This window comes from Lissotriton helveticus, chromosome 9 (genome assembly GCF_964261635.1).
Source record: "Lissotriton helveticus chromosome 9, aLisHel1.1, whole genome shotgun sequence".
Lineage (NCBI taxonomy): Eukaryota > Metazoa > Chordata > Amphibia > Caudata > Salamandridae > Lissotriton > Lissotriton helveticus.
In genome coordinates this window covers 561,849,686-561,875,849 of record NC_136070.1, presented here as the reverse complement: position 1 = coordinate 561,875,849, position 26,164 = coordinate 561,849,686, and the positions used below count along the sequence as shown (strand labels likewise).

At 43.3% G+C, this 26,164-nt stretch overlaps 1 protein-coding gene across 4 annotated transcripts in view; it reads right to left on the bottom strand.

The window, feature by feature from the left end:
- Positions 1–594: 594 nt before the first annotated feature.
- Positions 595–26,164, bottom strand: part of LTBP3 (latent transforming growth factor beta binding protein 3) — an 872,522-nt gene continuing 846,952 nt past the window's right edge. For all 4 annotated transcript variants that reach the window (XM_078660467.1, XM_078660465.1, XM_078660464.1 and 1 more), the window contains 3 exons: positions 3,034–3,114; positions 2,299–2,430; positions 595–1,837 (listed from right to left, as the gene is read on the bottom strand). In XM_078660467.1, coding sequence (XP_078516593.1) covers positions 1,686–1,837; positions 2,299–2,430; positions 3,034–3,114 — 365 coding nt within the window. In that variant the 3' untranslated portion in view covers positions 595–1,685. The remainder of the gene's footprint in view (positions 1,838–2,298; positions 2,431–3,033; positions 3,115–26,164) is intronic.

Genomic DNA, 26,164 nt, shown 5'->3' with positions numbered 1-26,164 from the left:
CATTAGTTTTAGCACTGAAAGTCCATGCCAATTAGAAAATCTTCATAATTCTTTCATTAGAACTCAACTTTTTGTGTAGCTAGACCTGATAACACATGAGCATAGCTACAGAAAAATAAAGATGTGAAATCAAACTATACAGTGAGTGTACGTAGCTCACTCTGGATGTTGTCTATCCCATGGCTTGTAAAGTCCTGACCAGGTTCCATCAAGATTCATGGACAGTTTGGCACTTTTGAGCCTGCCTGCTTTGTTAGACTATTCAGCTGAAGAGACCCGGTCCCTCGCTTGCAGGGTCTGAATCATGTAAACTCCTGAGCTGTATTTCCTGTTACACTGGGTTTCTTCCCTCACAGGAGTTACCTTCCTGGGGTTGCCTCCAGTTTACATGGGCTGTCACTCTTTCTCCTACTTCCTTTTGGAATCCCACCTTTACTTTTGTTGTTTTTTTCACCCAAAGATAAGCCTTCATGACGCAGATCACTGGCTGTGCTACCAAGATATTGACAGTTATCAGGTGCTGCACCTTGAACTGTGCAGGTTGTCAAAAGTTATAGGCATCACCATCACTCTTAAGAAATGAAACACAGATTGTATGTTATCGAAACGTTTATTTGAAAAAAACAATACCCTGTACATGACATTTGGTCTGCTGGCAACTGACTCACTTAATGACAAGAAACAATATCAATCACTTTCCATTTTAGATTTCATCACAAACATTCAATCACAGACACATAGCTCCGGCTCAAGATACACTTACACATAAACTACCCAGTTACAACAGAGAGGCTACCAGCAGTATGCAGTGTTTGGTTTCCAACCCTAGGCCTGGAGGCAGCTGCAATTAGAAGAGGTGCTGCTCCTGGCCCCAGGGTCTTGAGTGTGGATTTATTCAAGGTGTGTCATAGAAGGCAGTCATTACCTAGGCGTCTGCAGGCGGGGCTTTATCTCCTAAAATGTAATATTGATGTTGTTATCTAAAATTCCTCAATGGTACAACATCCATATATAAAGGTAGGTACTAGTAAGGAATAGATGTGTTGGATGCCTTATCTCACATTAGGGTCACCATAGGTACCGAAAAGTCAGTCTGAAGACTTCATCCTAATAGTGAACATCTATCCTGCCTCTAAGGCAGGATTGGGAAAGAAAGTAAGAGAAACGTTTTCCTAGGAAATATTAAAGCTAAAACCTATTTCCCTGTGAAAGACTGCCAAAAACTGAAGCAGAACATTTGATTAAACATATCCGGAAGTGTGTGTAAGACTTTTTTGTATGTTCTTTGTCCACTTTGCAATGATAGTTTTTGACATAATCAACCATTGTTTTCGCTCTTTGCTGAATGCCTTGGCGAAAACCATTTTAATTGGCCTGCTAACACCCCTTTTTTACAGAAAGAAAAATATAATTGGCTTCATTAAAAAACTTAATTCAATGTTCAGGTTTCTGTAATATTATATACAATTTGAACTTTTGTAATGCCTCTATGTGAGCCCTATGGAGCTGAAGTGCAATTTAGCTTCTTCCTTAGGAAAATAAAATAAAGGTACATGTTCCAAAAACCGACTTGTAACAACAAAATGCCCCTAAACAGTTCAGAAGAGGAGCAGCAGGGTCTGAAGACAGTCCTTTGGGGGAGTCATCAGAGGAGGTGACCCCTGACTGTCAAACTGAAATTAACGTTACCGGACCCGAGGTGCAACACAGATGTTCGGGTGTCGGGACCGCACAAAGCCCTGCTTGCAGATGCAGCGGAAAGAACCACTGGTATTGAGGCATCGGCCATTCTTGCACAGCAAACCCCGCTGGTTTAACTCACGGCACTCATCGATATCTGTGAGTAGGAATAAAAGTACATACAAATGGTGATATTTTTTTATTCAGTTTATTCATACAGACTGGTGCATCCCTATTTAGAGCAGCTATTCACTAATACTACATGAAGGATGTTTGTGCGGTTTTGACAAATATGCCTGGCTGCTTAAACTAAACTTATAACATGCAGACAAGATGAAACGAATCTAGGAGAGAGAAAACTCACATGGGGAGGAATACAGTAAATTATGGAACAGCAAGAAATAACTTGCGACAGAAGGAATTAACTTATAGAGGAAGAGAGCTACAGTTTTGGTGCAGTAACTACTGGGGAGAAAACATAACTCCTGGAGAGCAATTAAGTAAATTATATAGATGGATGAACTAACATCTTTGGAGAAGAAGTATGAGGGCGATGAATTATGAATCTAACTTGGGAACATACATTAATGAAGATTAATGCTTTTGTCTCTCCCATACCTATGCAGCGTGCTCTGGTGTTATCCAGTTGAAATCCTGAAGCACATTCACATGTGAATCCATGATAGGTCCTGACACAGCGACCATTCAGACAGCGGCACTCATCTGAATCCTCCTCAGAACTTTCTTCTCCTGGGGTTCATGAGAATAGAGAATATGCCAGAAAGAGAAGCCATAAAAAAATAGAACTCATAAATGCATACACAGTCTCAACAACCTCCTTCTGCCTATAAGCGATGCCTCTATAGAAATCCTGGGAAAACCAGGAAATCTGCACTGAGGCTTCTAAATTCTTTACCTGCTCTATTCATGAGATGCTTACACTGAGGCTGCCTAGGGGCACCCCCTGTTCGCACCATGTGTCGGAAGCTGGCATTCTTGCTATCAAAGCTATATCTCAATCGTTTGTATGTGTGAGAAGTTTGCAATGGTTTAAGCTGGCAATGACTACTGTTGCTTGTTCTGAACCTGTTCGCCTTAAAAAGCTACTTCTTGTGATTATCCTTTCTTTGTGTGGAGGTGAGCTTAGACTGGATTGCCTTGGCTTGGATTGGTTTGACCTTAAGCTCAAACCAGTGTTAATGAGGGGAATGTGTGTGAGGCTTGTATTGCAGCTTCCCATGCTGTATTTGTTGTCTGCATGAAATAAACCTACACTCCTGCAGCCTTGAGTGAAATCTGTACCATCGCTGTCTTTGCTTAAAGTATTTTGTGTGCTCTAGATTGGTGACTCACCTTTGCGGGGTTTCCCTAGGAACAGGGGGCTGGTCTCCCAGAATGAGTTGCCTTCGCTCTGTGAGTGTTGGCAGGATTGCCCTGAAAGAGTTAAAAGAAAACATCTTAAGGACTCTGTGAAATGAGATCTCTACACTCCTATTGAGTGTCCATGGAAGAGGCTCTTTCTGGAACCATTACAAATAGGCAGTTAAACCAGCTAGTAATATCCACAAAACTACCAATACCGCAGGAAGTAGGTGACCGGTCAGAATTAATCAATAACTGCCGCCTCTGGCTTACCACAGCATTCAAAATGGGCCCTTTACGTAGAATTGTTTAGGAGCCAAGTAACCCATGTCATCTTCCGATTGTTTTGATTGACATGCTTGCAAATCCTCAGAATTTGTCTGTACTGTTCCACCCCTTCTCAAAGTCTAATGGGGTCATTGATACCACCAATTTGGGAGTTGTCAAGTCTGTGGCAGTGGAACCTTTGAGGTGTGCAACATCTTCAGTCCAAGAGCCTCAGTGAGTAATATGGAACACCCATCCGTGATCTTGATGGTCTCAGTGCCTTAAGAGGGCACATCATCTAAAGAACAGGGCATCAAACCGAGGGACGTGTCTCCTAAGGGGGGGTGTAGGCTCATCTGCAGGGGGAGTGCTCCCAAATCAAACAAAACAAATGAACATTTTTCCAGCAAGCATGAAGGAAAAGTTTAATTCTATTAAGGACACTAAGGTGCAGATTATGCTTTTACTTCCTTTACTTCAAAATTCACAGCAGCACACTACAACTCCCATGAACAAACCCCATAATGTCATTTACACCATGTGACAAAATAGCCAATCATAATGCCCCTCTGGGCTTTAACAGCCAATGTCATTTTCCTCTTCATCTATTTCTTTGTGTGAATGATGATCTGTCTCGTCGCTCCTTCCCGCTGTGACGGTCATCATGTTCATCATTCGTACCTAAAAATAAACATTTGTTAATGCTCTGCTTAAACGAGGTGGTTAACAAAGTGAGAAAATTACTTGACAAGATAAAATGCTTGTCAATAATATAAATGAGCCTTTTATCTCGGCTATTGACTATGCTGTGGGGTATCAGGGAGGGGATTCTGATTCTATGTCTGCACTGGATTGCTTTTCCTGGTGTTCTGGTTCAAGCAGGGGGGGTGCCGCTGCACAAAGCAGCTGCTGGGGTACCACACCGCCCACAACCCCCTGCAGCACTCACCACCTGAGCAGGATCAGCCCTACTTAAGGGTCATGGAGACCCGTTGCACGGGAGCCTTTTATCTCGGTTAGTGACTCTGTGCTTGGTGTATCGGCAAGCGAATCGTAATTCTACGCCTCCATGGAATTGCTTTTCCTGGTGTCCTAAGTTCAAGTAGGGGGTGTGCCGCTGCACGAAGCAGCCACTGGAGCACCACACCATCCACAACTCCCTGCAGCACTCACCACCTGTACAGAGAGACCCGCTGCCTGGCCGCGCCCTGGCGAAGCCTGGGCCAAGGACCGGCCCGCCCACCCCCTTCGGAGCCCTCTGAGAAGTTATTCAGGAAACTCCCACCGCTTATTTGTTCCTGAGGACAACCTAACATAAAAAGAATGGGTAAGAGAAAGATCGGTACCCAGCAATCGGAGGGGCAGGGCATAGTTAATACTTTGGATGCCTTCCTATCAAGGGCGGCAAACGTCCTGTCGTAGGAGATTGGGTTAACTGAGCGTCAACTCTCCCTGGAAGAGGGGAGATGTAGTACTGACCCCACCTTATCCCTGACTGGGTTATCTGATGAGTTACCCGCAAGGACTGACAAAGTATCTCCTCCTATTAGTTCACCTGAGATTCTAACAGAACCTGCTCCCCCCTTATCCATTTCAGGTACACAGCCCTCAGCCAAAAGGAAAATAGGTGTGTCATGTTCCGCGGCGCCTAACGATCACGGGCAGCCAAAATGAACAAAAAACTACAATTCCCGGCATGCCTAGCGTACGTCGCGTACAACGCGAGTTGCGCGCGCAAGCCAGGAAATAAAGGAGAGAAGCCGACGGCGGTGAAACGCCGATAATTCCGTTTTGGCGGGGACGTTTCTGGAGCTCAGGATCTGTAGCGGTAGGACGACTTGTTGTCCCAAGTCCACCGAGACCGTGAGTAGTCTGGTAGTTGGCGGTGTGAGGCGTTGGTTCCATCGATTCCAACAGCACACCGGCCGGCATTACTCGGAGTGGAAACAGCACTCGGCTGAGTGTTGCAAGAAGTTTCCTAAACCGTAGCCTTTGGTCCTAGACGTTGTTTGGCATTACATGGTTCAGAGTATCAGAGACCTTTTGTATGTGCAGTGCCAAGCACATTCTCACGTTGTATATATTTGTATATAATTGTTTCAGATGCGATGGGACTCACTTGAAACTTACCACTGAGCCTCGCTATGTATACTCTATGAAGGAGTAAGCCCTCTGATCCTTCAGGTGTATGGCATACTTAGGAAAAACTGCAACGTAGTGTGATTTCAACACTGAGTTCAACTCCTAAGGAGCTTTCTCTCTGGTCTTCTCTGGGAAGCCCCGTGGAGAGCAGAGTTCATTGTTCTTTCATTATTTCATTTCTACAGGAGACAGGAGGGGTATTGAGAAAGGGAATTGTGGCTTACCCATACAAGTAGACATGATGCACTATTTATGGTATGTGTATGGTACCTTTTGATCTACCACAGAAACAACCGTTCCCATTAACCAGAAGACATTGAATGGTGTTCGTTTTGTCATTTCAGCTGGGTACAGATCCTCTTACCTCCTCCAACCACTGTCTCCAATTGGATTAGATCTTTGTGTATTTTCCTTTACAGGTATTGCTCAGCCACGGGGGGGTGTGGTTGGTTAATGGACGTTTATTGTAGAAAACAACTGCTTAGAGTGAGGGAGATAGGGTGTTCTAAACTCTTGTTCTTTGTTGTTACAGATCTCCCTCCCTGCTGTCCCCTTCCTTTCCCGTGCCCTGCTGTACTATCTCGGTTGTTCGTTTCATTGTATATTGGACTCTGAGGTAGTTCGGTAGGGACGGGTATTGGACTCTCAACACAGCCCCGAGGAAGCCTGAAGCCGAGCCTGATAGAATTATCGGCCCAAGGATTTTGCCTCTTCTTGGCTGTGTTGAGTGTCGCCATGACTACCTTAGAGGATGTTCTGGCTGCTTTGGCCTTAGTACAGGTGGAGCTGGCAGCGTCCATTAGAGAGGTAGCTGCCTCGAGGGCGGAGAACGCGCAATTACGGGCCAGGGTGGATAGATTGCCCATAACTACCGCAACCACAGGGGCTACAAGTGGCTCTTCCCCTACCACTTCCGTGGTGGTGGAGATGCCGGCACAAATACCTCTAGCCCCACCAGAACGATACTATGGGGACATTAAAAAGGTTCAGGTGTTTATGACACAGGTTCAGATGCACTTTATGTGCAAACCAAAAATGTTTTCCACACATCAAGCGAGAGTAGCTTTCCTTATTTCATATTTAGGAGGGGAAGCTGCACAGTGGGCTGTTCCAATAGTCAGAAGGGATGACCCCCTCCTATATAACTGGGACGATTTCAGGGAAGAATTTGAAAAAACATTCGACAGGAGGGCAGAGACCTTCACGGCGGACAGAGAGCTGTTGAAGCTAAAACAGGGTGATGCCGATCTTGTTACCTATCTCAACAATTTCAGAAGACTCGTGGCCGAAACTGATTGGCCGGAAGCCAAGAGAACAGCCTTGTTCTATCAAGGCCTTAGTGAGGAAATGAAGGACGTGTTGGCGCAGATAGATCCTCAGCCCCGTACCTGCTCTGCCTTAATAGACCTAGCCTTGCGCTTGGACCATCGCATGAAGGAAAGGAAAGGAGAACATAAGAAGAAGGAAAGAGCAGTGATGCCTTATGAACAAGCCGGTAGCGGGGAAAAACCGGCTACCTCCTCTGAAGCGATGGAAGTAGGGGCGGTGCGAGCCTCGTTAACCACTAGCGAAAGAGAACATAGGCGCAAACAAGGATTGTGTCTCTATTGCGGGAAGAAAGGCCATTTCCTGCGTGAATGCCCGGTGAAACCAAAAAGTAACAGGTTTCGGGGAGGACAAAGTCTTGCAGGAGTAGCAGAAAAAGAGTCGGGAAACTCCACAGCTTGATGGCGGATGAAGGGAAACCCTCAAGCACACATATCATCCCTTCACTCACCCCGAAGCTAGAAGAAGAGCGGAATCATCTCTTTTTGCACATGATCATGGTGATTGATGACGTGAAACAAGACGTACATGTGATGGTTGACTCTGGGGCTACGGGGTGTTTTATGGATTATACCGAGGCTCGTCGATTGGGAGTAAGACTCGTACCCAAGAACATACCCGAAACGGTCTACGCCGTAGATGGTAATGAACTACAGGCAGGTCCCATAAAATACCATACGAGGGAATACGAAGTAGTTTATGAGAATTCTCATCATGAAAAGCTGGTATTCAACATCATAGAAGCCCCACAGTATGGGATCATACTGGGTCTCCCATGGTTACAGAAACATGACCCTGATATACGTTGGACCGCTAAAATGATCCAGTTTCTTTCTCAGTATTGCGTTGAACACTGTATGTCGAAGACTTGGAGCCCGGCATCCACATTAGCGTCTATGCAGACGATAGCCACAGCAGCGGAAAAAGAAGTGTCCCTGCCTTCATGTTATGCTGAGTTTGGGACGGTCTTCAGCGATAAAGAGGCAGAGGTATCCCACCTCACCGGACATATGACTGCCGCATCGACCTCCTCCCAGGCTCTGAAATCCCCAACGGGAGAATCTATGCTCTTACTCTACCTGAAACGGAAACGTTGAGAGAATATCTAGATAAATATCTGTCTCTAGGATTCATTAGACCATCCAGATCCCCTGCTGCATCTCCTTTGTTCTTCATACCTAAAGCAAATGGTGAAAAAAGGTGCTGCATCGACTACCGAGCATTAAACGCCATCACCGTTAAGAATCAATACCCACTGCCCTTGATCCCAGTGCTACTGGAACAAGTCCGTGCAGCGCGAATCTATACGAAGTTGGATCTGCGTGGGGCCTATCACCTTGTTCGCATTAGGCGGGGTGATGAGTGGAAAACGGCCTTTAAGACGCGGTACGGACTCTATGAGTATTTGGTGATGCCCTTTGGGCTCTGTAATGCCCCGGCCGCTTTTCAATTCTTTCTAAATGAAGTGCTTCGCGAATATTTGGATCGTCATGTAGTCGTTTATATTGACGATATTCTCATCTATTCGAATTCAACCGAGGAGCACGTAACACATGTCAAAACCGTGTTGCAAGCGCTACGGGAACATCATCTCTTCTGTAAAATCACCAAATGTGAATTTCACGTAACAACAGTGGAGTTTCTGGGTGTGATGCTGACGCCATCAGGACAGGTGATGGCAGAGAGAAAAGTACAGGCCATTGTGGGATGGCCAATTCCTAAGAACGTCAAAGACATTCAGAGCCTGTTGGGGTTTGCCAACTTTTACAGGAGATTTATAGCTGGTTTCTCCGGAATGGTGTCACCCCTCACGAGGCTTACAAAAAAGAACACGCCGTTCATGTGGGACAAGGAAGCACAACTCGCTTTTGACACATTAAAAACAGCATTCTCCTCAGCACCGGTATTAACACATGCCAATCCTGATATCCCGTTCATAGTCGAGGCGGATGCCTCTGAAATTGCTCTGGGAGCTGTGTTGTCCCAAAAGGAGGGTTCTACAGGCACTCTTCATCCGATAGCCTACATGTCTCGGAAACTCAGTCCTGCGGAAATAAATTATACAATCGCAGAAAAGGAACTGCTAGCCATAAGAGACGCTTTCATGGAATGGCGTCACTGGCTGATGGGGGCTAAACACTTGATCACGGTGTACACCGATCATCGAAACCTGCAGTTTTTAAGGGCCGCAAGACATCTGTCCCCTAGACAGCTTAGGTGGATGCTGTTCTTCGAGGAGTTCCGTTTCGTGGTTACGTTCCGGCCTGGTACCAATAACAGGAAAGCGGATGCACTAACAAGAAGAGAAAACCACTTAATCCCTTTGGAAAAACCCATTCGATCAATCATCGAGCCGGGACAGGTAATAGGCTTAACACACACCAACGACTTTCTGTCTGGAATCAAGAGAGGAGTACAAACCTGTGTGTGGCGCACATGGCTTAGGCACCATCCAGAATGGAAAATGAAACAAGGCATCCCGATGAGAGGAAAGCAGGTCCTAGTACCCACGACTGTATTGCGTAAAACCGTGTTCTCCTGGTGCCACGAGGTTCCTTGTGCTGGACACATGGGATACATCAAAACGTTGGAGAAAACCTAGAGACAATTCTGGTGGCCTTCCATCAGACCTGATTTGAGCCGGTGGGTGGCGGAATGTGTCACTTGTAATCAAATGAAAACGGACAGACAAAGACCTCAGGGATTGTTACGTCCTCTGCCCACTCCTGATAATCCGTGGGAGAGGTTCTCAGTTGACTTCATTGTGGGGCTCCCGAAAGACCAAGGCAAAACAGCCATAGTAGTGGTGGTGGACTTTCTGACAAAAATGGGCCACTTCATCGCCTGTGCTCAAGTGCCCACTGCGGGCCAATTAGCTCAACTACTGCTGGTGAACGTTGTAAGACTGCATGGCCTTCCCCGGGACATTGTATCTGATCGAGGGGCCCAGTTTACGGCCAGGTTCTGGAGAACATGGTGTTCCGCATTGCACATCACCACATCGGTGTCCACCAGCTTCCATCCGCAGACGGATGGACAAACGGAGAGACTGAACCAATCCTTAAAACAATATCTCCGTTGTTATGTAGAAGAAAGCTGTGATTCTTGGGTGAATTGGTTGTGGGTGGCAGAGGTGGCCTATAATAGCACCCAACATGCATCCACACAACACACTCCTTTCTATTGTTCCTATGGGCATCACCCCAGATTCACCCCCATGCTGTTACCATCCGATAATGTGAGGTTACCTGAGGTAAGGGAACGATTGTTGCGGGTACGCAAAGTTCTTTTTGGATACACGCAGGAATCTTGCAAAGGCCAAAGCTAGATACAAACACCAAGCCGACAAACACAGGAGACCCAATCCGGTATACCGGAAAGGAGATCTGGTGTGGTTGTCTACCAAAAACATCAAGTTTAAGAAGCACAGTGTGTTTAACCCCCGGTTCATAGGCCCTTACCGGGTGGTGGGGCATGTTAATCCGGTGGCTGTACGTCTGCGTTTACCGGCGCAGTTGCGTATCCATCCTGTTTTCCATGTTTCGCTCTTAAAACCCTCCAAGTGTCCTGTACGTAGGGCCCCTCTGCCTGTCTGGGTACAACAGGATAGGGAGTATGAGGTGCGGAGTGTCTCGGACTCTAGATGGGTGAGGGGTCGCTTGCAATACCTGCTCTCCTGGAAGGGGTTTGGTCCGGAGGAGGATTCCTGGGAACCGGCGGGGGCCGTTCGGGCTCCCCGGTTGGTGGCCAAGTTCCATCGGTTGTTTCCTACGAAGCCGCGGGCGGGACTGGCCCCTTTGTGAAGGGGGATGTACTGTCATGTTCCGCGGCGCCTAACGATCACGGGCAGCCAAAATGAACAAAAAACTACAATTCCCGGCATGCCTAGCGTACGTCGCGTACAACGCGAGTTGCGCGCGCAAGCCAGGAAATAAAGGAGAGAAGCCGACGGCGGTGAAACGCCGATAATTCCGTTTTGGCGGGGACGTTTCTGGAGCTCAGGATCTGTAGCGGTAGGACGACTTGTTGTCCCAAGTCCACCGAGACCGTGAGTAGTCTGGTAGTTGGCGGTGTGAGGCGTTGGTTCCATCGATCCCAACAGCACACCGGCCGGCATTACTCGGAGTGGAAACAGCACTCGGCTGAGTGTTGCAAGAAGTTTCCTAAACCATAGCCTTTGGTCCTAGACGTTGTTTGGCATTACATGGTTCAGAGTATCAGAGACCTTTTGTATGTGCAGTGCCAAGCACATTCTCACGTTGTATATATTTGTATATAGTTGTTTCAGATGCGATGGGACTCACTTGAAACTTACCACTGAGCCTCGCTATGTATACTCTATGAAGGAGTAAGCCCTCTGATCCTTCAGGTGTATGGCATACTTAGGAAAAACTGCAACGTAGTGTGATTTCAACACTGAGTTCAACTCCTAAGGAGCTTTCTCTCTGGTCTTCTCTGGGAAGCCCCGTGGAGAGCAGAGTTCATTGTTCTTTCATTATTTCATTTCTACAGGAGACAGGAGGGGTATTGAGAAAGGGAATTGTGGCTTACCCATACAAGTAGACATGATGCACTATTTATGGTATGTGTATGGTACCTTTTGATCTACCACAGAAACAACCGTTCCCATTAACCAGAAGACATTGAATGGTGTTCGTTTTGTCATTTCAGCTGGGTACAGATCCTCTTACCTCCTCCAACCACTGTCTCTAATTGGATTAGATCTTTGTGTATTTTCCTTTACAGGTATTGCTCAGCCACGGGGGGGTGTGGTTGGTTAATGGACGTTTATTGTAGAAAACAACTGCTTAGAGTGAGGGAGATAGGGTGTTCTAAACTCTTGTTCTTTGTTGTTACAGATCTCCCTCCCTGCTGTCCCCTTCCTTTCCCGCGCCCCGCTGTACTATCTCGGTTGTTCGTTTCATTGTATATTGGACTCTGAGGTAGTTCGGTAGGGACGGGTATTGGACTCTCAACACAGCCCCGAGGAAGCCTGAAGCCGAGCCTGATAAGGTGGGAGGTATTTGAAGCACAAGCCCACGAATGTCACCAGGGTGCCAAAAGCATCTATTCTTATAGATCTGCTGAAGCCTATGGCGCCAACCCCTCCTGATACCCATTTTTATTCGTTGAAAGATTATGCTGTGTGGAAAAAGCTAGAGAAGATGGTCTCTAGTGTACTCCAGCCCACTTTGCATAGATTAACTAAAATTGAAGAATGTCTATACATCCGGGGAAAAAAATCGACTAAATGGGACAGGTTTCATAGGTTCTTTGATTTAAGGGGGGAGGGGGGGTGCGCAGCAAACACAAGGGAGAACTGAGGAAGGGAAGCCAGAACTATACCCCGACCATCAGCCAGAATGCACGGATCAGTGCCCAGAAGTACCACAGTAGCATAAGTATAATAGGTGGAGAAGTAAACCGGATTTGAGACTGACATCTAATTTGCAGCAGTCTTGTGGCCCTAAAGGGGACTTATCGTTGGGTGTGGGGGAGGATGGGGGTTTGGGGGACATCCACCAACAGACCCAACAGGTCCATAAGTAGGTGAAGCAGAGCTGAATACTCAGACATATCAGTTTTTGGATCTTCCCCCAGCAGCTTCCCCGCTCGTCCAGGTAAATGTCGCGGCATAAAGAGAGGGCCAAAGGGAGTCAACATCACAACTTATGGACAAATCCCTACATTGGCTAACCACTCACCTTGGGGACCGTGTTAGAGGGCCCGTGGATTTGTCCAGACATATTATCATGGCTAGGAGAATGGGATGGGTAGGTCCCTCACGCAAAGCGTACCCCGATGACTGCGTGTGTAGTAGTAAATTTCAATAACAAACTAACAACTAGGTTTTTTTGGCCCAGCTTTACGAGCCTACTCCACCCAGGACACAGATTTTTGTATCATCTTTGGAGCATTTTTATAGCCACACACCAACCACCATGAATGTCCCCGGTAGAGCCCCTCCCGTAAGGGTTCTTACAAATTCCAAATTAACTAATACGGCCAAAAAGGCCAATTTAGGCGGGCTAGGAGAAAATGTGGGAAACAGAATTGCCCCGTTCACAGATCTCGAGGCCTGCCACTGACTACCATTTTAGATCCACTCCTAGAGACACAGGAGCAGATATCAGAGGGACCCCTGGCATCCAATAAAGAAAATTCCAACACCCCTAACTATTGCAGTGGGGATTGTAAATCTGGGTTGAAATTAGCTTCTAGGAACTTGGCAGGCATTGGAACGAAACTGGATAACACCCTCTGGTTAGCTTTTTGGCAAAATCAGGACATCTTATGTTTCCAGGAGACTTGGTCACCTGAACACATTTATATAGATGGGTTCCGCTTTTATCAAACAAAAGCACCCCCTTGTCCTGTAGGGAGAGTAAGAGGAGGTCTATTAACCCTAATTTCGAACACCCTCCCAATCAAAAATAAAAAAAATTGTGCCCGAGTCCACAATTTCATATTTTGTATTGGTAGAAGGGGACACTTACCATGGTTGGCTTTTAATAAACTTATATCATCTTTACTGTGGTGATCTACAGGCAGTGGTTTACTCTTTAGACTTAGAGCTAAGCAAAACTATTAGAGCTCAGGGGAAGAAAGCCAATAATTTAGTGTGGGTGGGCAAATTCAACGTGCAGCCATGTATATATAAAACAAATACAGTCTGTGGTCTAGAAGATATCCAATGAGAGCCAATCTATCATTTTACAGATCACAATTATGGAAATAGTTTAAATAGATTGCTTTACACAAGAAATTTGGAAATCATTAACGGGGTGGATGTAAGTACAGGAGAATTCTTCAAGACTTTCACTCGCAATGAGTAGGAGTTCACTACCCTTCGACAATGTAATAGTCTTGGGTTCCATGCGGGGAAGGATTGCGCAAATAGAAACTTAATTTTTAACCTTTTATGATCACGCAATCCTTTCTATTTCAATGCTAGTAGAGGTACAAAATAAAAAGATAGTATATAAGACTGAGAAACCTATATTGGCAAGGAAAACCTTTATCAATTAAAATGGACCCAAATAGATAAGGCGAAAAATGTCCCTCAAATTGTAGTCGAGAATATACAGTTGGTCTTAAAATGTCCGGAACCTGAGAGTAAACTGGATTTTTTACCTTCCCTTTTTGAGTACCTATTTGAGAAAGTAAAAACGGCCCCAACACGTCCTAAATCAAGATTAAAATCACCAGTAACGCGTTGGTTCAACCAAGCATGCTCCAAATCATTACAAAAATTTGCAGAGGCCCTTAAAGAACAATATAGAGATAGGGATCTGATTAAGTTGCTTCGAAAGGTGTATGCAGTGGCTAGGAAAGCAAGGGAAAGGGGTTTAAGAGAAGAAGCGTTGGAAAACCTGGAGATAGCAGCAGCCTCTAATAACTGTAAAGATTTTTGGAAGGTGATCAATGCTCTCTTTTTAAAAAATAGTACTGACCCTACTCTAGATTTTCATGTTAGTGAAGATCTGTGGATGGCTCATTTTGAGCTGATTTTTGCCTCCATTGACACCACAGGGATCTATTCTTTGACCCCTGAGCGAGTGTCGACTGAGTACTTAACATTCTCAGTACAGGAGGTTGGTTATAAGTGGATTGGGAAAGTGTACCCGGGCCCAGATGGGGTTCCCATTGATCTCTTTTTTGAACATTAAGATTTATGGTCCCCATTATTAGCTAATGTTTTTAATGCAATCACAAAAGCTTCTCCATTAGACTCATGGAAAACTAATATCATTGTACCCATTCACAAAAAGGGAGATAAAGATAAACCACAGAATTATAGACCCGTCTCATTGCTGGACACTACAGCAAAGCTCATGGGGCGCTTATTGCTAAATAGGTTGGAAGAATGGGCAAATGAGAAGAACATCTTGATGCAAGCGCAATATGGCTTCCAAAGTGGTAGCGGTACAATAGATCAGTGCCTCAATCTAACTCTGATCATTGACAAATATACCAGAGCCAAGCCCGGCCAGATCTTTATGGCATTTATGGACTTATGCACGGCATTTGATTGCGTGATTCACTCTCAAATTTGAGAGATAATCGAGAGAATGATGGTGGACTCAGCAATAACTACTTTCATCCGAGAAATGTATTAGAACGCCTCTGCCCCCTTTTTTATACGGCAAAGGCGCTCATTTAGGACTCAAAGGGACGTTAGGCAGGGGAGTGTCCTCACTCCATTTTCATTTGCCCTATACACTAATGAATTTGAGGCAGTCCTTGCAGGAGTAACTCCTAATGTCCCTGCCTTTGAGTCTTTAAGTGTACCAATACTTGCATATGTCGATGATGCTGTATTAATCGCTAAAACGGGGGTGGCCCTTCAGCGACTAATAATTGCCTAAGCCTCCTTCATGTCCTCACCGGGATTGAGGGTTAATCAATCTAAGTCCTTCGATCTTATAGCAGGGACGCATGTGTCAAAAAGAAGACCATACTTTGTGATAGGCTCACAGAAATTAGAGGTTGTAGACTCCTTTCCATCCCTGGGGGTCCACTTTGATAAAAAACAGTCTTGGGCAAATATAGTGAATAACTGAGCCCTAGTGATTGAGAGCAGTATGGAAGCCATCAAGGCCTTTGTCAAAAGACTGGGCTCAAAATCTTTTACTACGATAATGAAGATATACCAAGCAAAGAAATTGGGCCAGATGTACAACCAATTGCTTTTGCGACTCGTAAATTGCGACAAATTGCGAGTCGCAATTTGCAAGTTGCAAAAGCAAATGTACAACAGTGTCAGAGACACTGTTAGCGATTCCCAATGGGGTCGCCAGATGCAAAATGCTCATGAATATTAATGAGCCACTCGCAATTTGCGAACTAATTGGAGTGGCTGGCCCTCCCAGGGATGGTGGCCTGCTGGGCTCAGCAGACCTCCATGCCCGGGACTGCTTCTCAATAAAGCATTTTTTTTTATTGCAGCTAGTTTTCCTTAAAGTACAACGGGATGCATTTAAAAAAAAAAAAAAATGAAAAGTTTTCGTTTCATTTTTTAAGGGCAGGTAGTGGTCCCTGGGACCACTGCCTGCCCTTAAAAAATATTTTTGGAGCCATTTACAACTCCATTACTACCGTCTTGAAGAGGGTGGTAATTTGCAAGTGTTTTGCAATCACAATTGCGGTTGCAAAACATGTTTACATAGGGTAGAGACTTGCTATTAAGAAGGGACGCCCTTGGCACGCCACTTCCTAATAGCGACTCGCAATTCTTAATTAGCTAGTCGCAAATAAATTGCGACTAGCTAATTAGGAATTTTACATGGCACTGTAACATTTTGCATGCGCAAACGGATCGCAAAGCCGTTTTCGCATGCAAATTAGGGTCGTACATCTGGCCCACTGTCCGCAGCAACTTACGGGGCAGGTGTCTGGGGTAAGGTCTCAGTAACTCAAGTGCAAATCTTGGAGGATAGATTTTATAAGAAACTACTCTCCCTCCCTAGCTCGTGTTCAAACTACATTTATCACAGTGAATTGGTACTACCTTATTGGAACTGTACTCCAGTGGCACTCAATGGACCACACACAAAATTCCCTGGCTCCAGTCCGTGAGATCAACATTGAGCGCACTGGGGCTGGATGAATTAGTTATCACTCCCAGTGCATAAAAAAGATTTCGAAGCAAAAAAGTCTATCTTTCTATCTAAGGCGGCTTATGAGCTCAAAGAAGTTAATCACTCAAAGAAATAAGTGATGTTGTACCAACTGTCACCGCTGATTATAGAGGGGGATTATTCATACCTAGAGAGTATCAGAAACTTACAGCATATATACATTTTGATGAGATTCTGTTTGAATTTAATCACTCTGTAGAGGTTCAGACGTACCAACTTGTCGCCCTGTCCATGTGATAACGGTTTGGAGCAGTCTGTTCTTCATATACTTTTTTTTGTGGTCTCTAGGAGAAGGAACAATCTAGATTTTTACTCCCAATTTAAAAAATAATTAAAATTAGGCAATGCCGCCCTGCTTTATTGTACCTAAAGAAACTTCTCAATCCGTTTACATGCTTTTCGATAGCTACTTTTTTATTGGTGTGTTTAAGGAGGAGGAAATCTGATGACCATAGCGTCTAAGAAGGGTGATTAAGCCGCACTTATATTGCCCAAAATGGTTTATTATCCTAAGAGCTTATATGACAGAGGTATTATTCTTTCCTTTTTTTTTTTTATTGGGATAGTTACTAGTTTCAATTGATCTTTGGGACATGAGATGAAATCTGCCTTTATTCAATCTATTATTTTTTTAGGTTGTTTGAAACAATCTTACCTCAAATATGTATTTACAAAATTAACTTGAATATTTCTAATCGGTTTTAGTTATGAGTGAATGTAAATTGTGTTACTAGTGGTTTTTAATACATTGTCTTTTTTGTACTTTTATGATCTTTACTTTTAAATTGATTGAATAAAGTAATTGATTGATTCTGACATCGGGAGGGGCACTCAATGAAGTGCAGACGTGGGAAATAATCTCCACCTCCCTATCCTTAATATAATTGAAATTTTCCTTCATGATAGCTAGGGAAATATTTCATTCTATAGCAGGACCGTGGGCTTGTTTATGTTTGTTTAAAGATTATTCACCATCAATAAAGCCAATTCACTATAATCACACCTTCTGCCACCACGGGAACCGCATGCCTCTCCGTGCACCAACTGCTCCAAGCTGAACAGGCAGATTTGTATCTCTTATGGGTGCCTGCTGCCCATGCCTGTTCCATGAAAGACGAAGCTGCCTGTGAAATTCCTGGCATTTGCCAACCTCTCCATATATTCGCCAGGCCATAGGATATAAATTATTCTCCTGAATGTTCTGGTGAAACTCTCCCCCTAGACCTTGTAGGAAATCCTGCAGTTCTGGAAGTAGAACCGGGTAGTCGCACAAGAACTCCAGAAGTAACAGGAACCATGATTGTGACCTCCACACTGAAGGCACCAAGATCAACTCTGCCTGCTGATGTTCTGCCTGTCTCGCCTCTCTGGTTATCATAAGGAAGCTGGAAAGGAATACATTAGTTCCTTACGCTTGTCCTGAAGAGAGGCATCCACTCCTGTGGTTTTGGGAACTTGCGCATTCAGCATCAACACATAGAGGTCTGTAAGAGGTGTTCCTCATCTCTGACTCAAGTGGTTGAATGTTCCAGTGGCGGCCGGCACAGGTAAGAGTGGTGGGTGGGGCAGGGTGGGGGTCGGGGAAGTCGGCATACGACGGGATAAGTTAAATGAAATTAATAAAAACCACTTACCTTGCGCTCACTTCATCGCCAACTCGGCGAGTGCAAGTGGTTTTAGTTTAAAAAAAAATTATTTAACTTATCCCGTTGTATGTCAACTTCCCTGACCCCCAGCCTGCCCCGCCGCTCTTACCCGTGCCAGCCGCGACTGGAATGCTTGAGGGTTCAGCCTCCAATCACTGGAATCCAGCAGGAAATGTGAATTCCAAACTGCAATGGTGTTGGAGCTGCCCAGGAGATGCATCACCAGCACCAAACTTTTCTTCTCCAAGCAGAAGTGACAAAAATCTTTGGCAATCTCAACCAGAGCTTTGGCTCTTGTTCTTCACAGTTTGTCAAAGTACTGCAGCATGAAGATATTGTCAATTTTTAACAGAATGCAGCATTCTACTTTGTCCTTCACTAGGCTGCGGATGTCAAAGCAGCCTGCCAACAACTGCAGGCAGTTTACACTGAGTTTCAATTCCTCCTGCAGCCATCTCTCTCTGGTAGATGTGGTCCCGCATCTGGCTCCCGAGCCCCAACAGCTGGCATCCGATTCAATGGCAATCTAGTGAAGAGAGCTGAAGATTGTGAGGCCGTACCATGCTTCCATTTGGTCCAGCCACTACTCCATCCACGTTTTGACCTAGGCTGTTAGTGTGACTTCTTCCCCGTAAGATAGGTACTTTTGTAAATGTTTGCTCTTTAGCCGTTGTAAGTCTTTGTAGTGTAACAGCCCTGAGAAGATGGCCTGGATAAATGATGCCAGAAGGTCTACCACTCAGAAATCTGTTGGGCTACTATCAGCTGCTTGATCTCTCCCTTGATCATGGAAATCTTGTGGAAAGGTAATTCCATTAATGCCTTGATGTAGTGGATGATTAACCCTAGAAACTCCATCCTGTGTTGGGAATGAGGTCCGATTTGGTCAGATTTATGATTAGTTCCAGATCCTCTAACAGAGATATTGTTTTCTGTGCCTGGCTCAGCAGCATCGTCCTGTCCAGAGACATGGTAATCATGTAGTCCAAAATAGATGATATGCATTGGCCCAGCGATTGCAACCATGCCACTACTGGTTTCAGTAATTTCATGAAGCAGCACAGTCCAACTAACAGGTCGAAGGAAAGTACTTTTGATTGCCAAACATGACAGTTCCAAAGGGATTGAAGGAAGCGCCTGTGTGGTGGGAAGATACAGATCAAAAGATAGGCATCCTTTAAATCCAGTCTCCCTGACGTAGATTTCTTGGAAGATGGACTCCTCCAGCTTGTAATGCCTATATCCCAGCCATCCATTGAATTCTCATAAGTTTATGACTTGGCAAACCTCTTTATCCTTCTTTTTACTATGAAAATAGTGCTCAAGAATCTGTTTGGGTGTGAAAAAAGGATCGGACTATGGCGCCTTTGCTCTTTAGCTCTCACACCTCCTGATCTTTCTTGCCAAAGATCACTTCTGAAAAAATGAGATGATTCAGTCTCACTTGTTGTATGGGAGTACCCCAGATCTCTAACTGGAACCCTTGTAACCATGCGATTGATGATATCTCCTCCCATCTGCTCAGACATTACGCTCTTCTGTCCCCAAGGCTTTGTAGGGAAGAAAACCAAACTCTCACCTGTGGAGCTGTTGGTCCATCTGCCTCCTATGCTAGCTTGTCCTGTTTGGAACTTATTCCTGGAAGGGAAGCAGGGAGAGGGTTCCTTCTGATCTGCCAACTCTGTGCTCTTGTGGCCTTGGAAACCCCAACCCTCCAAGATGGGGACATGGTCGGATGAGCGACCCCAACCATGTACTGGCTAGCCAAAAACACAGGGCCTGAACACCTTCTTTAAGGCGGTTTGAGCCTTGTCCAGAGCCTTAAAGGCCAGAACAAACTTTGCCAGATGCTTCATAAATACCTCTCCAAAAAGGTTACCCTCTGCCTCTGGGTCCAGTTGAAGTAGCAGGGAACATCTATGTTCTGCTGACAGGGCACAGTTGGCGTTGCACAAAAGAGATATAGCCCTTTGGGCTCATCCTGAAAGGACAAACAGATCAATGAGCGTGCCTGTGTGCTTGGTGTCCTCCGTCAGTTACATAATCTTTGTAATGGGGCCAGTAACATTCAGTAACTTACCTTGGCACGATCTCCAAGATCTGTCAACACCCCTCTTGGGGTCCTTAATTAGTCAGCCAATAAAGGTCACTATTGTTGTGTCTAGCTTGGGCGTGGCTGCGACCATATCAATGGAGGGTTTCGGGCATTCTGGCCAGAGTTTGCTGCGGACTTCCTTGTCCAACGGCTGTCGTAGCCATTGCTTCAAATAACATGCCACCCTCTCAGAAAGTTCCCACTATGAGGAGTTGGACTCATCCTGATCTTTTTGAGCTCTAGGTAGCTCAGTCTTTAGTTTCTTTTTTGCTCTCCCAGAGGGGTGCCATTCCTGAGGTCTTTTAGATCCCTTGTATGAGGCACTATCAGAGGGGAGAGAGTCTGTGGCCCCGGGGTCTTGTTCGAAACAAGTGTCCGGGATCAGACTCATATCTGATTGAAAAAGACCACTAGGATCTGCTTCCTCTTGCAGGATGTCCACCTTGGAATTCAGTATGAGGTTGCACTGTTTACCAAAGGATGCTGCCCAATCTTGGGACTGTGGAAAGCCCTACACCCCAATGGGGGCACACCTGGGTCCAAATGTGCATCTGTTGAAGACTCCCTCAAGAACCCCTGGGGGTCTTGGCGGCAGAGTTCTGCCACTTTTGCAATGTGATTGACATTACCGTCTCCACAGACTTGAACACTGCCAAATTATTGAAGGATGCCAACTTTGGACCGTGAACATTGTTTTACCTTTTCAAATCTTCCAATGTGTTTGAAATAGAGCTTGCACTAATGTAACCACAGGTTTACTGTCTTCTATTTTGAAATGACGCCACACTACACCATATGATCATTGTTGATGTTGTTGCCATGGCTCTAACTGAGAATTGAGAGATTTCCCAGTCTGTGACTAAAATGTACCTAACCAAGGACAACCTAGCTGTCCCAGACGGCTCAGTATACAATACAATAAACGATAGGATACCAACAGATTCTCGGGCGCCTAACCAATTAGTATCAGGGTCACAGTATAAATGTTACAGTAAGTTGGTGCCTCTAGAAGAAAGATGCGTATCCAACATCTACAGCTCTCAGTTGAAAGCGACAGATTCTATATTATCCCCTGAGCACACAAAGTCCAATCTTGTTTTGTAACTTGAAAAATTATTATAAGGCAAGAGTCACGTAAATCATCCTAAGAATTTTTTCTTTGAAAATAGAAATGTCAATAAATCAAAGGTTGAAGTTCCTTGTTGTTTATTTTCTTTTCTTTCTTCAGTTTTCAAAATGATGGTACAACAGCCAACACGTGTTTCGTCATGTACAATATAACACACTGACTTCTTCAGGGCTGTAACCAAATGGATATTGATCACAGTTATTATACGTATTATGTGTGACTTGAAATTAGAAGGCAAGAAAGTTCTAGCCACCTTCTCCATAGTAAAAGTAACCCACTAAGTGTGTAGGTTTCTAAGGTAAGAAAAAGAAAAGAAAATTGTCAGTTCCACTCCATAGGGAATTATCACCTTATTATGTGTAGGAAATTTAGACCCAAAACCAAGAAGTAAAGTAGAAAAAGCCTTGTGTATTAGGCTGTGTAGCTCCGATATTCACCTCCATATCCACAGTTTCTCAAAATTCTAAGGTTGTCGAATACACAAGCTCAGTTGTATCTCTAAAAGAGAAACCTTAATGTAAACACATAATGCAATACGTCTTAAAAGCACAATAAATAAATACGAAATATCTAAATAAGAAGTTTCCTCTGGTTCAGCACAAAAATGGAAGAATACCCTAACAGTTTGATTTTCAAACCTCACCAAATTATATTCTTATAGGATGGAAGAAAATTACCTATATTTACTTCCGTTCAAAATTTCAATAACCGATTCTCTGTCGTTCCTTCCAATATCATGAGACAGCATAAGTCTGTAGATATATATACATATCATTTGTAGTATTGCCACATACCAGCAGTGTAGTATTTATATTAGTCACAGCAAACACACTCACCCAGTAATAGACGAACTGGGTTCAATATACTGTCATCTTCATTATTTCGTTTGTCCTCATACTGCAACAATAGGTATTACTTATTATTTACTTATGAAAATTCTAGTCAATTATATCTAAATATCGTGAGTAAAGTGAAATAGACTCACCATCCATATATACTAAATTCAGAAGGAGAATTTCATATATTATACAATTTGTATCTTGTACTTCCTATGGAAGACATATTGTGTATTAGACAGGTTCTCCATTGTCTTATCACGAGTAGAATTTCGCTATAATGTATTAAAATATCGCACCTATTCAGTAATTCACTTCATCTACATGTCCCCTTCTTGAAAATAGTTTACAAGTCGTTCTTATCCTAAAATATGTAGTAAAACGTCGCTATAACCATTTATCCTCACAATATGTTGAAAAATATATACAAATTCAATTATATACACTCACCCACAATAATTATATCACAATTTCGGCTACGGAGGTCGTTAGTATCACTCAATTAACAAATTCCAGCTATGGATATAATAAAGGAGAGCAGCTAGAGTCAGTACCATCACATATTACAATAACAATCAAATCATAAGTAAGATACGATACTGCTCACCAAATAGCCGTTATCTCAAAAGCATCACAACCTCCAATAATAGTCGAGTTTTCTCCTATTCAAAATATAAAGCAGTGTTACAAAGTCCGTTGTAACGACTAAAATATGTAACTCAAATTTCTCCACGTCAAAGGAATATCATCTACCTCAGTTCCGAACAGTAACTATCCTCGTTCTCTCATCCATTAGAAATATTGAAGTCCACCATTAATGAGAAACTAAAAGTATGGTATGATATGACATTATTGGATGTTGACGGATACAATTATATGACTATAACGACATCTAAAGCTCCCTGCTTATATACCTTACCTAAGGTACATAAAAACAGAGACAATCACCCGGAAGACCCATTATCTCGGGTATTGGGGGACCGACAGAGAGGATTTCAGAGTATATTGATATATTTATAAGACCATTTGTTGAAAGTTTGCCTTCTTATATCCAAGACACCAAACATGTACTTAATATAATGTCAGACGTTATTTGGCAGGAAGATATGTATCTTGTCACACTAGATGTAGTATCCTTATACTCCAATATAGACCATACACTGGGGACAACAGCTGTGGAAACTTTCCTTAACAAGACACCAGCAGAGCTATTTGAACATACGAAGATGATACTGGATATGACACAAACTGTACTTAAAAATAATGTTTTTATATTTAATCGATAATGGTACAGACAATGTCTTGGGACCGCGATGGGTTCCAGATTTGCTCCATCTTTTGCCAACCTCTTTATGGGGTGGTTTGAGGCGGAGTGGATCTGGGGCCGTCGCGGTCAAAAATGGATTGAATATATACAGTATTGGGGTCGTTTTATTGACGACTGTCTCATGATCTGGACTGGTACCCTTGAAGACCTTAAGGCCTTCTTTGACTACTTAAACAGTAATGAAGTTAATTTACGGTTCACAACACATTATGACAAAAAGAAAATTACCTTTTTAGATGTGGAATTGTATGTTCAGGATGACAAACTTTGCTCACGAATGTACAGAAAGGAAACTAGTTGCAACTCAATCCTGCATGCAACCAGCTGCCACCGAGCTTCCAGATCAAATCGATCCCTTACGGGGAGATGGTAAGAGCAAGGAGGAATTGCTCCGAGGAAGTGGATTTTGTGAATAATATTGATGATATGTCTAGGAGATTTGAAGCCAGGGGTTATAAAAAAGATGTGATAGACAAAGCAAGGAGGCGAGTATCCAAACTAAGATGGCCTCATACCTTGATACAGAGAACAAGTATAGATAGACAGAAACAAAAAGTGCGCCTGGTGACTTGTTACAATACCGAATCCAATAGACTCTATTCAATTATTAATCGCCATTGGCATCTACTTAAGGCAGATAAAGACCTGTTACCATATATTTGAGAGAGACCATCCATTACTTTCAGGAAAGGGAAGACCCTGGCAAATGATTTAAGTCCAAGTTACCCTATGAGAATTAAGAGTTTTTGGCCTAGAAACCAGATGAATGGTTTCCACAAATGTGGACGATGTAATTGTTGTAGATGGGCCAAAAAGAAAGTACTGAGTTTCAGCTATAACGGCTCGGAACTATACAAGATTGACACTTACATTAATTGTGAGACAACTTTTGTGATGTATGTAATAGCGTGTACATGTGGGCAGATTTATGTAGGCAGCACAATACGCAGATTTAGAGATAGGATGATGGAACATATAAGGGCATGGAAAAATGGTTACACGAGATATCCAATTGCTGCACATTTTGTCCAAAACTGTGAAAATAAGGAGGCACACCAATTTTGCTACCATGGGATTGAACACGTGACACCAGATCCTAGGGGTGGCAATAGATTACTGAAACTCAGACGCAAAGAGGTGATTTGGATCATGAAATTGAAAGCGGTAGAACGGGGCCTCAATATTGATAATGAGTATCAATTTTTTCTAGGGAATGAATAGCTGAATTATGTACTTAGGATTAAGTATGTAATGTGAAGCAATGGAAGTCTTTATGGATACAAGCGTGAATTTAATATCCTAACAAATTGATTGGTAATTATTGAAATAGTATACTTTAGACTAAAACTTTGTTTATCGCATGTATAATTAATGATGAGTATGCTTAAAGGTTGAACTATGTAATGGTAATATCACCCTGACCCACATAATGAGACTCGAGCATTTGGATAATAACGTGTGAACTCTACCCCTAACTCGTGGTGAACCGACTAACACCAACACTCTTCACTTTCTCACTTTACCTCACCATAATTACTAATGCATTTGCTACCTGTAATTTATTATAATTAATTTTAATAACTATTTGAATTAACAACAACCGTTATTACATTATTTACTTATTCTCAACGGCACGTGTATTTGGTTTTTTAGGATTATCAGTGTTGATTACAAATATAGTTTAGAGTTTTGTGACATGCATCTCCACGCACTTTATTTAATAATACAAACTATAATAGGGGATAGTGTCTCTATGAGGAATACAATGACTACTGAAATAATATGGTATACAGATTGGTGAAGGAAGGTATCCGGAATCGATAAAATGTGATACTTTAAGATGGCGTTAACATTAGATGCAGTTGAGGGATACGATGTTTTACGAACATGTTACAAGATGGCGCCTGTAAATGCTTAATACAAAAGGACACTCCAAGATGGCGTTGGTGCTAGACGCTGGGATGAGAGAACGAGGATAGTTACTGTTCGGAACTGAGGTAGATGATATTCCTTTGACGTGGAGAAATTTGAGTTACATATTTTAGTCGTTACAACGGACTTTGTAACACTGCTTTATATTTTGAATAGGAGAAAACTTGACTATTATTGGAGGTCGTGATGCTTTTGAGATAACGGCTATTTGGTGAGCAGTATCGTATCTTACTTATGATTTGATTGTTATTGTAATATGTGATGGTACTGACTCTAGCTGCTCTCCTTTATTATATCCATAGCTGGAATTTGTTAATTGAGTGATACTAACGACCTCCGTAGCCGAAATTGTGATATAATTATTGTGGGTGAGTGTATATAATTGACTTTGTATATATTTTTCCACATATTGTGAGGATAAACGGTTATAGCGACGTTTTACTACATATTTTAGGATAAGAACGACCTGTAAACTATTTTCAAGAAGGGGACATGTAGGTGAACTGAATTACTGAATAGGTGAGATATTTTTATACATGATAGCGAAATTCTACTCTTGATAAGACAATGGAGAACCTGTCTAATACACAATATGTCTTCCATAGGAAGTACAAGATACAAATTGTATAATATATGAAATTCTCCTTCTGAATTTAGTATATATGGATGGTGAGTCTATTTCACTTTACTCACGATATTTAGATATAATTGACTAGAATTTTCGTAAGTAAATAATAAGTAATACCTATTGTTGCAGTATGAGGACATACGAAATAATGAA